This window comes from Peromyscus maniculatus, chromosome 12, assembly GCF_049852395.1.
Source record: "Peromyscus maniculatus bairdii isolate BWxNUB_F1_BW_parent chromosome 12, HU_Pman_BW_mat_3.1, whole genome shotgun sequence".
Taxonomy (NCBI): Eukaryota; Metazoa; Chordata; class Mammalia; order Rodentia; family Cricetidae; genus Peromyscus; species Peromyscus maniculatus.
Window position 1 is genome coordinate 4,008,350 of NC_134863.1, and position 12,292 is coordinate 4,020,641.

At 42.3% G+C, this 12,292-nt stretch overlaps 1 protein-coding gene across 4 annotated transcripts in view; it reads right to left on the minus strand.

Annotated features, from left to right (window-relative positions):
• Pi4ka (phosphatidylinositol 4-kinase alpha) overlaps positions 1-12,292 on the minus strand; it is a 150,882-nt gene that overhangs the window by 111,384 nt on the left and 27,206 nt on the right. For all 4 annotated transcript variants that reach the window (XM_042258975.2, XM_076548411.1, XM_076548410.1 and 1 more), the window contains exons 2-3: positions 7,462-7,578; positions 4,388-4,481 (exon numbers count right to left, since the gene is read on the minus strand). In XM_042258975.2, coding sequence (XP_042114909.1) covers positions 4,388-4,481; positions 7,462-7,578 — 211 coding nt within the window. The remainder of the gene's footprint in view (positions 1-4,387; positions 4,482-7,461; positions 7,579-12,292) is intronic.

A 12,292-nucleotide genomic window follows, 5' to 3' on the forward strand; every position in this document is an offset into this window, starting at 1 on the left:
TCCATCATCACAGACTTCTGCATGAATTTTCAGTTGTGGGTTTTTGTTTGTTTGTTTTTTGGTTTTTCAAGACAGGGTTTCTCTGTGTAGCTCTGGCTGTCCTAAAACTCACTCTGTAGACCAGGCTGGCCTCAAACTCACAGAGATCTGCCTGCCTCTGCCTCTGCCTCCCAAGTGCTGGGATTAAAGGCATGTGCCACCATTGCCTGGTTAATTTTTAGTTGTTTTTAATTACACTTACTTTGTCTGTGTATGGTGTATAAGAGAAACATACACACACACATAAGTGAGTGACAGCATGTGTGTGGAGGTCAGGGGACAAGTGCAGTCAGCTCTTTCCTTCTGTCATGTGGGTCCCAGGGACTGAACTCATGGTAACTGAACATGACCTTGAACTCTTGTGTTTTGTGGTGTGTGTGAGGCTGCATGTGCCACGGCATCTGTGTGGAGGTTGGGAGATGATCTCAGGTGGGGGTCTTTACCTTTCAGCTTGCTTACGTTCTTTTCTATCATGTTGTGCTGTGTATTCCAGCTGAGCTGGCCTGCAAGCTTCACAGGATCCCGTCTCCAGCTTCTGCCTTGCTGTACAAGTGCTGAGATCTCTGGGACCCGACTGACCAAATCCAGCTTTCACACTGATTCTACCGTCTGAACTCAGGACATCGGGCTGTGTGGCCACCTCCCTGGCCCAACCTTGAACTTAAGATCTTCCTACCTCTACCTCCTAAGTATTGGGATTACAAATTTGGTAATGGGATTACTGGTAATGGATTCTTAGTTCCATGCCTCATTTATGTGGTGCTGGAGACCAAACCCAGGGCCTCAAGCACACTGGAGGAAAGCATTCTAACAAGTGAGCTATATCTTCAACCCAAGAAGTAGATCTAAATGGAGTATAAGCAACAGCATGTGAACACTAACCGTCAAATACATGTTCATATCATTTTACCAGAATGAGACAGACAGACAGAGCATGCGTGCATGTGAGACAGACAGATAGAGCATGTGTGCATGTGAGACAGACAGAGCATGCGTGCATGTGAGACAGACAGAGCATGCGTGCGTGTGAGACAGACAGACACAGCATGCGTGCATGTTGTGCTGGAGATGGCAGCAGAGTTTCAGAGCTGGGGACTGCACTCTGGACTACTGAACCACGCACCCCAGGCCTGGACTTTTAAGTCCTTCTCAAACAGCCTAACAGCAGGGGAATTCTTCACAGCAACTAAGGTAGAAAGAGTACCTCATCTAACGCACCAAAAGCTACCCGTATGCAGCCTTTCTGTTGAGTGTACCTTCAATGTTAGAACTGCCACTGCTGCTCCAAGCATGATGGTCATGAATCATGTGATCAATCCTAACACTGAATCACAGACATCAGTACCCACTTTTTCTAAGTCAGGCAGTGGTGGCACACACTTTTACTTCCAGTACAAGGGGGCAGAGCAGGCAGATATCTGCATTGGAGGCCAGCTTGGTCTATAAGAGTGAGTTCCAGGACAGCAGGGCTGCTACACAGAGAAACCCTGTCTCAAAAAACAAAAATAACCCCCCCCCCAAAAAAGTACCCAATTTTCATGGATATTCTTAGTATATGGCAGTATACAGTATATGGCAGAAGATTATTCAAATTTTAAAATGCCACTCAGGTAGCTCTGAAACTTGTGTGTGCATCAAAATCACTTTGGCGTTTATTACAATTTAGACCGCCCACTTTGGGAACCACTACTCTAGATTTAGCAGCCTAAGTTCTACTGCCTTTCAAAAAAAAGGGGAAGGGGAACAGCTTGGGACATGGGTCACTAAGTACCGTGCCAAGCATGAGGACCTAAGTTTGATCCCTAGCAACCACATGAAAAGTCAGGCATGGCGGCACACACTTGCAGTCTCCGTGCCAGCTAGGCAGAGGCAAGGGACACAAGGATCCCTAGGGCTTGCTAGCCAGCCAGCCTGGTCTACTTGTTGAGTTTCAGGATGGTGAGAGCCCGCCTATCAACACACACACACACACAGACACACACAGACACACACACACACACACACACAGTGGTGGAGCACATATTTAAGCATGCATGAGGCCCTGGGTTCAGTCCCCAGTTCACACACAAATTCTATAAATTTATATATTTTTAACATTATTTCAAATATGTCAAAACTTTCATTCTAACATGAATCTTTTATATATATATATGTGATTTTTGTTTAGAAGTTTTATTTATTAGCCCTAAATTATATGCATATGTGTGCACATTAGAGCAGCTACCTGAGGAACTCAGGGGAGGAGGAGATGACTCAGCGGTAAGAGCGCAGCCTGCCTTAGCTGAGGACCCAAGTTTGTAGCTAAGCATCCACCAGGCTCACAACCGCTCCAGGAGACCTGACACCCTCTTGTGGACTCTGAGGGCACTGCACTCCATTTACATTCCCACACAGACACAGTCATACATAGATAATTAAAAACAAAAAAACTTTAAAAAAGAACACCAAGCCTGGAGGTGGTGGTGCACGCCTTTAATCCCAGTTCGAACTACAGAGTGAGTTCCAGGAAAGGTGCCAAAGCTACACAGAGAAACCCTGTTGGGGGGGGAGGAAACACCAATGGCTTCAGTTATTAGGTAACAGTTGTAGATATAGACTTCTGTTAATTATGGCCCTTTGAATTGTGGAAACACTCATAATTTAAGGAGTCAGCTCTAGGCATGGTGGGTAACCAAAAGGGCTGAAATCCACGGATCAGGAGGTGTACAGGCACAGGTGGGATGTTTGTGACAGCAGCAAATTAATTGGCTTGAGCAGAGTGAGCCCCCTTAACAAGCTAGGGCAGCATCACCTATTGAGAAAAGAAGTCTTCATTACAGATACCAACTCACCATGATACATCCAAAGGTTTTATATAAAGCACTACAGAGCTAGATTCCAAAGAAAACAGTTTTATGGATCAGGAATCCTAAAATGCTGGAGGTGTTCCAAGCAGACTTGGGAGTTTCAGGGCATCAATACACACACACATCAGTGTTGCAGGGAACACAAACTTGGTGCGCGGTGGGTCTACAGGACTATTTCACAAAGAAGGAAGGCGAGCAGGTAAATCGGGAAGCAGGGACATGTGGGACAAAGGCTGTGACTCCCTCTGATACCTCCTAGCCCTCAACATTTAAAATCCAGTTAAAAAAGAAATGCATATGAATTCATTCCATTTCTTTCTTTCCTCTTTTTGTTTTATTTATTATGTATACAGTGTTCTGCCTGCATGTACACCTGCATGCCAGAGGGCGCCAGATCTCATTATAAATGGTTGGGAGCCACCATGTGTTGCTTGGAATTGAACTCAGGACCTCTGGAAGAGTAGCCAGTGCTCTTAACCTCTGAGCCATCTCTACAGCCCCCTTCCCCCATTGCTGGAGATATCTCCAGTCCCACTTGGGCCCGCAGCCACTCAGACCCAAGTAAACACACAGACTTATATTTCTTATAAACTGTATGGCCGTGGCAGGCATATATATATATATAATCTTAAATTAACCCATTTCTATTCATCTGTAAGTTGCCACGTGGCTTGTGGCTTACCGGTACTTTACATCTTGCTTCTCATGGAGGCGGCTGGCAGCGTCTCCTGACTCAGCTTTCCACTTCCCAGATTTCTCCTCTCTGCTTATCCCGCCTGTACTATACTTCCTGCCTGGCTACTGGCCAATCAGCATTTTATTTATCAATCAGACCAACACATTCACAACATACAGAAAGACATCCCCAGCACCCCCTCTTTCTTTTTTTGAGACAAGATTTCTCACTGTACCTCTGGTTGTCCTAGAACTAGCTCTGTAGACCAGGCTGGTCTCAAACTCAAAGATCTGCCTGCCTCTGCTGGAATTAAAGGTGTGCACCATTATGCCCGGCATAATGTTTTAAAGTAGGAGTTTAACTGAAACTTAACAGCAACAAACTCAATAAAACTATTTCTAGTAAACAATTACAGTTATGTTCCCAAAGTCCATTCACCCTTTGGATAGCAGCAGCAGCATGTGGAGAACTGACCTTTCTCTAGGAATGAATTTGTATAAGCCCAAGGGCAAAATGGTTGGTTTGGGGATGGACAATGCGGATGACCTAACTGTAACCCATGACACACAGAATGGAAGTTTCGGAAAGTCTCAAAAGAACTGACTCATTTCCAGCAGAGTGCAGTGGAAAGCTGTAGGCTGAGCATCCTTCCTTCCCCTTCACCATGGGTTCTGGAGAGCAGTGAGTCAGTCAGTCACGCTGCTCCAGGCACTGAAGTTGTTCCACACCTAGTGGGACCAGCCAGAAGCAGCCTAATTTCCACGTTTGCTTATTTTTTTGTTTCTTTTTCTTTTCTTTTCTGCATTCAGGATAAACATGAAATTACCTCTGCCTTTCCGAGCTGTGCTTTCTTCAACCCAATACACTTTTGGAAGACCTCTGAGAAGTCGAAGAAGATAAGGAACAACACAGTCTTTGTGCTAAAAAACAAACAAAAAATTTTATTTAGTAAGTGACTAGTAGGCTTTTCACATAGACTAAGCTACCTACATCTAAGAAGCTCAGACTCTTCAGGGACAGCATAAAGCAGAAGTCCCCATGGTACCACCCTCCCTATGTCTATACATCCCAGTCCAGAAGATGTCACAGTGTTCCACAGGACACAGACACACCCTCCTGTGTGTAATGTGCAGCCTAGTGGACTTCTCTGAGGGAAAGGCCTCTAGAAGTCCCTCCCCAGAAGGTATTCACAAGCAAGCACTTAGCTGCCTCCAATGGCAGGGGTACAGATCGCCCAAAGCCACCCATGGATCCTAAACTGAGGTTCTTGGGATCAAAGTGACACAGCACAAACTTCTGGACTCGATAGTCTTCACTTCTTATTCCTTGTTTTCCTTCTCCTCCTGTTAAATTCTGTGCTTATTTTCCCTTTTAGTCTTGAAAGCTGAGCATCGGACTTCAATGAAAGAAACTTCTTTCATTTCTTTTATTCTATCTATCTATCTATCTATCTATCTATCTATCTATCTATCTATCTATCTATCTATCATCTACCTACCTATCTATCTGTCTGTCTGTCTATCATCTACCTACCTATCTATCTATCTATCTATCTTTAAGGACAGGTATCACTGTGTAGTACTGGATAGCCTGGATTGCTATGTAGACCAGGCTATGCTTGAACTAAGAGAGATTCCCTTGCCTCTACCTCCCAAGTGCTGCGATTACAGATGTGAACCACCACCCTAGAGCGGTACTCAGCTTTCAAGCCTCTCCATTTGATGCCCAATGAAATAGAGACAGTGATCATTCTAAGTTGGGTCTAAATGAAGATTTATAAGAACAAAGGAAAACATCTGTAAATGATAAAAGACAGTGGCTAGGATTCTAAACTGTCTAGGATTCTAAAACTCCAAAGGGCTGCACTGTATTGCCTTCTGAAGAAGAGCCTAGGCTCCTCCCTACAAAACGTAGAGGCTTTAGTACATAGTAAATAAACCACCTCCACTATTCTGGACACAACTGTTGCAATGATAGCTCAGGAGAGACATGAAGGCAGCCAATGCATCCTGGACGGAGTCATGCAATACAAACAGGAAGTGAACCACGATAAAGACATGACCCCTCGGTCTTCTCTGGGTCTATTAAAGCACGCTGGGTTCCCTCTGTATCCAAAACTCCAAAGGTGGAACCAGCGGTTCAGCTAAGTTGTCATGTGCCATCTGACCCCTGATCAATCCTTATGTGGAACCCAATTTGCATGAAAGGTAGTTTGTATTTATTTCTTCCTTCCGGTCTTAGAAAAGTCAGGTGTATGTTTGGGATTTACAAGCAACACATATGTCAAAGGTATTTTAAAGTAATACATATTTAAATAGCAGCAGTTTAGAAATTCTTTCTGCTCTCTATAACTCATTTTATACTTATGGCAAACAGAAAACTAGAATGACTGAGGGTGCAGGTGAATGGTACAATGCTTGCCTAGCATGTGCCCAGCGTTTGGGGACAAATACTGTGAAAAATGTGGCTCTGCTTCCTCCTCAGGACCGTTGGCTGCACTGGCCCACAAGGGTGGAGGGAGCAGAATCAGGGACAGGATCAGGATGGCTGTGGGTACAACAGAGACAGACCTCTGGAAGATAGACTTCAGGGAATCAGCTTAACTTTGTTCCAGAATATAAAGGATTGGGGAGCTTGGGGACAAACCCTAATTTGCATTAAGTAGCATGCTCCTGTCACAAGGCTCCGCATGTGGCAGTAGGGTCCTAGCACATTCTTCTAGCAGGAATCTGTGCCAAGGGTCAAGTTAAAGATAAATCAGGCATCTGGCTTAGAAACAGCTTTCAGATAAGGCCATTCCTCTTGGCCCAGGGACATTCTCCAGATAAGGGCAGGTAGAGAGGCAGGAAGTTTTGCTGAGGAGGGAGGGAGTTTCCATGTTGCTGAACTTTTGGGAAAAGCTGCCAGGCCATGAGAGACTGCAACCTCGACCAGCCAGCAAGGCCTTCCAACAGAAAAATATAAAAGGGTGCATGAGCATGCCTGAAATCTCAGCAGTGGAGAAATAGGCAGGAGGACCCTACCATGTTCAAGGCCAGCCTAGTCTACATAGCTAGTTCTAGGCAAGTCTGTACTAACAAACTAAGCCAGAAGACTATGTTTCATAAAACAAAATAAATAATAAATAGTGCTTATTGGAATATAATTTCTAGGAAGTACAGGCTAATGGTTTTAGATAAATATTCAAATACATAATGTTATTTTCCTAACAGAATTAAACTTAGAATTCAAATTTTAATTAATTAAATTAATTAATTAAAAATTAATTTGCTTCAATTAGCACTGGCAATTATTAAAACAAGTGAAACAACAGTACACAATTTTGCATTGTAGCAAGAAGGCTGGGTTTTAATCCCTATCAAAATACTACTAGTATGTACTCAAATTTTATTTCTATTCAGTTTTGATAAAAATGGTCTCATATGACAAACTGTATGACTGATGAACATTTTACCTGCTACTAAAAAGCAAGCCTACTTTGTAAAATATGCAATTATATCTCAAAAGAATTTTATCTTACTTACACTCCGAAATTTAAAAAAAATTCAAAACCTTTATTATTTATTTTACAATACATTTTTAAAGAATCTCAGTACTGAGAGGCAGAGGCAGGCAGATCTCTGTGAGTTTGAGGCAGCCTGGGCTACACAGTTAATCCCAGGACCACCAGGCTATGGAGAGAGATTCTGCCTCAAACTAAAAGAACAAACAATTCGGTAAGTTCCTAGGTGCTCCACGCCACTGTCCGGTTTACCCTGTCCCACTCCTCCTCTTACTGTCTTGATTAGGTTGGAACTACACTCCTAGGACTATACCACTAGGGAAATGGACACAACACCAAGGCAGATTCTCATTACACCCGCTTCACACTAAAGAATTATAAACTTAGTAAAGACTCACCTGAAGATCAGATTCAATGAGAAAAATGCCCAGTGCAATCACTGCATCTCGCCGTCTTTCATCTAGTTGGAAGATTCCATGGAAATCTACTGGGCACATGCAAAGCAGCTTCTGGACCTAGAAAATAAGATTTAAAAACAAAACACAAAGGGCTGAAGGGACGGCTTGGCAGTTAAGAGCACATACTGCTCTATTAGAGGACCTGAGTCTGCCTGTAACTCTGGTTCCAGGGGATCCAACTCCTCTGGCTTTTACAGACACCTGCACATACCTATACACATACATACAGAAACTTAAAAATAATAAAAATAAGTCTTTAACAAAACACAAGGCTGGAGAAATAGCTCAGTAGTAAAGAACACTTATTGCTCTTGCAGAGGACCTGAATTAGGTTTCTCAGTGCCCATGTGGTGGCTCAGAACTGTCTGTTAATACAGAAAGGTATTATATAGAAATGATAGGATAAAAACATACATTATTGTACCCACTCTGAAAAGAAAAGAGACTATGGATATGATAAGGCAAAAAGGTAGATTACTGAATCTACTAAAAAAGATATAAAAATAGCAGGATAAAAGGGTAGATTATTGAACCTATTCTGAAAAGAAAAAAGGATCATATGGACATGATAAGATTAAAAAGGTAGATTATTGAATCTACTTTTAAAAAGCAACTACTAGTTTTAAATATTTTACATTGGGTTGGATTTTTGTATATTGTATACAAATTTTGTTTATTGATACAAATTTGAGATTGATTTTGTTAGAAAATACTGTACATATACTTGTAATCTTGTTCAAGGTATTATACCTATACAGTTCAAATTGCTAATCCTGGAAAGTTATTATTACCAACTATTTAGGATAATAAAGAAATTCAGTTTAGTAGTTAGTCACCTATTACAATCAAACTCGTAGTCAGGTTAGGTATGTTTTCAAGGTCAAACATTGATATATTTTAGATAGATAGGTCATCTTCAAACCCTTCAGAGATCTGCAGAATATGGTATTTAAGATATTTTAATAACAGATTTTTTTTAAATGAAAATGAGACACATCTGCTCCTGGCAGCACCAATCTATTTCAGAGAAGATGATGGGCATCAAAGAGACTGCACATGGAGTTTACTTTCTTTGTGGCAAGATAGCCACTGGGCAAGAAAATGCCCTTGTCCTGACTGCTGACAGTATGCTGTCCAAATGGACAAGCAGGACACAAAAGAAAGGACTGCTGATCCTTGCCAAGACAAAGTATGACAGCCCTTCAGAAAATCCTGCTTCACAGATGAGTCTGTCAGATATGCTAGGCCTGCAGGCTGAAGACGGATGCCCCAACATTGCAAAGAAATCTTAGATGACTGTCCAGGCAGCCAGCTGTTTCTGTCATTTCTCACATTTTTTGGAAGTCGTTTGTTTGCACTTCCTGTTTACTCAGGTAATATTATTTCCTTCTCAGGTCTCTAAGGGAGTTGAAGATTAGATAGTTATAGTTATAGTTTTCCTTGTTAAGAAATTTAGAAAAGAAACTCATTAAAGTGTATAAGTGTAAAGTGTATAAGTTTGAAAGACATCAAAAGATAGTTTTTGGTTGGTAATATAAGTTAGAATAGAAAGTGAGTTAGGTACAACATTTTGGACTCACTAAAATAGGATAAATAATGGAGTATTTTCTCTGAATCTGTCAAATGTTTATGCACTGGACATTGTTAATGTAATTCTTTTCTTTCTTTTTCTTTCCTTCTTTCTTTCTTTCTTCCTTTCTTTTTTTTTTTTTTTTTTTTTTTTTTTTGAGACAGGGTTTCTCTGTGAAACAGTTCTGGCTTTCCTGGAACTCACTCTGTAGCCCAGGCTGGCCTCAATTCACAGAGATCCGCCTGCTTCCGCCTCCCGAGTGCTGGGATTAAAGGCATACGCCACCACCATCTGACTGTTAATGTAATTCTTGGCTATATCTATTATTTGTACTTATTGTATATAGTTTTTCTTTTTTCTTTTTTTTTTTTTTTGGTTTTTTCGAGACAGGGTTTCTCTGTGTAGCTTTGTGCCTTTCCTGGAGCTCACTTGGTAGCCCAGGCTGGCCTCGAACTCACAGAGATCTGCCTGGCTCTGCCTCCCGAGTGCTGGGATTAAAGGCGTGCGCCACCACGCCTGGCGTATAGTTTTTCTTATATTAGTTATAACTTTCTTTTATTATTTTAGACAAAAAAGGGGAAATATGGTGATATATTGTGCACCCTAATAAAATTTGCCTGAAGATCAGAGGGCAGAACAAACTACTAGATTAAACATAGAGGTCAGACAGAGGTGGCACACATCTTTAATCCTAGCACTTGGGAGGCAGAGATCTGTCTGGATCTCTGTGCCACCTGGATCTCCGTGAGTTCAAAGCCACCCTGGACTATATGAGATTGACTCAGTCTAGGAGAGAAACAGAGCCAGGCAGTGGTGGCACACACCTTTAATCCCAGTACTTGGGAGTCACATGCCTTTAATCCCAACACTAAGAAGGAAGTGACATGGCTGGGCAGAGAAATGTATATAAGCCGTGAGGAGACAGGAACTAAGGGTTTTTTGGCTGGAGCCTTTCAGGTGAGGACTCAGAGGATTTCAGTCAGAGGATTCGTGGACTTGGTGAGGTGAGATGTGGCAGTGGCTTGCTCCTTTGTCTCTCTGATCTTTCAGCATTTACCTCAATATCTGGCTCCATATTTTTTATTAAAAGACCTTTTAACATTTGAGCTATATAGTCTGTAGTACCAGTTCCAGGGGATCTGATGCCTCCTCTGACCTCCTCAGGTTCTGTGTGCACATGGTGAGCACACACACACACACACACACACACACACACACACACACACACACACACACACACAGATTAACAAGCAGACACATAGCCTCCACAAACAGAAGGCCACATTCAGAAAAATCCATCCTGCAGAAGTCCACATAACAGTAATACTGGTATGCATCTGATAGAGGGTTAGTATCTAAAATATACAAAGAACTAAAAAAAAAAAAATATTAAACATCAAGAAAATAAATTACCCAATTAAAAATTGGAACAATGAATTAAAGAGTTCTCAAAAGAAAAATTACAAATGTTTGATAAATACTGTTTAAATGTTCAAGATGCTTTTTTTTTTTCTTTTTGGTTTTTCGAAACCTGTGCTGGCTAGTGTTTTCAACTAGACAAAACCCAGAATCATCTGGTAGGAAGAACTTCACCTGTGAGAATGTCTCTATTGGATATTAGAATGTCTTGTAGGCAAGTCTGAGGGGCATTCCTTGATTGTTTATTGATGTGGGAGGGCCCAGCTCACTGTGAGCGTTGACACCCAGGGCAGGTGGTTTTGGGTGGTATAAGAATTGTGGCCGGGCGGTGGTGGCGCACACCTTTAATCTCAGCAATCAGGAGGCAGAGCCAGGTGGATCTCTGTGAGTTCAAGGCCAGCCTGGGCTACAAAGTGAGTTCCAGGAAAAGGCGCAAAGCTACACAGAGAAACCCTGTCTCAAAACACAAACAAAGAAGAGGAGCTGAACGTGAGCCTGAGAGCCAGCAGCAGGCAGCATCCTTCCACGGCTCCCGAGAGCCAGCAGCAGGCAGCATCCTTCCACGGCTCCTGAGAGCCAGCAGGCAGCAGGCAGCATCCTTCCACGGCTCCTGAGAGCCAGCAGCAGGCAGCATCCTTCCACAGTTCCTGTGTTTGACTCATTTCCCTCAATGTTGGACTGAGACACAGAAGTGTAAGCCAAATAAACTTTTCCCCTCCATAAATTGCTTTTGGTCACAATTCATCAGAAATAGAAAGAAAAAAAAAACAAAACCCAGCCACTGTGGTAATCAGTGTGGAGGCTCTTCAAAAAGCCAGAAAATAGGTCTATTCTAAGATCTAGACTATTACATCCTACTACAGAGGTACTTGTTCATACACTGTATTCATAATAACTAGGAAATTAAAACAGTCTGGATATTATTCCGCCATTAAGAAAAAATAAATTATGAATTGCAGGTAAATGGATGGAGTTGGAAATAATCATTCTGTGGTAACTCAGAATGAGAAAGACAAATGTCGCCATGTTCTCCTTCATATGTCGATGCTATATCTATCCTTTGAATCTTTACACATATGTGTTAAAATTGGAGTACCCATACTAGATCAGTAACTAGTAAGGGTGGTGAGGGTGGGCTTTCAAAGGAGAGGAAATGGAAAGCAGGCTGTGGTATAAAGTAGGGTAGGGATGGGAAGTAGTGGAAAGGGTATGAGGAGGGATAATAACACCAAAGAGCTTTGAAAAAGTCATATGGAAGCTGGGCAATGGTGGTGCACACCTTTGATCACAGCACTCGGGAGGCAGAAGCAGGCAAATCTCTGAGTTGAGACCAGCCTGGTCTACAGAGTCAGTTCCAGGACAGTCACAGCTATACAGAGAAACCCTGTCTTGAAAAAAGAAAAAGAGAAAGAGAGAGAGAGTGAGAGTCATATGGGAACATTAATACAGAAGCTTCCTAAAATACACACACGCACACACAAATGTGCACACACTAAGAGTTTAAATGTCCTCTTACAACAGGACAATGTCTCTCCCAGACACCAAAAACTATCAAATAAAAAGCTCAGTACCAGGAATGGGCTCCCTCCGTTGGAGTTGTTGGTCTTTGGGGTTCCATAGAACTCTCAAAGAATTATAGGCTACAGCCATTTTTCTTGGTTACCTTCCAGAACTTGATGTTAAGACCCTACTGCGCGCGCGCGCGCACGCACGCACACACACACAAAGACCCTACTGCCGAAAACACACATAAGTGAGTTGTAGAACACGGAGAAATCCAAC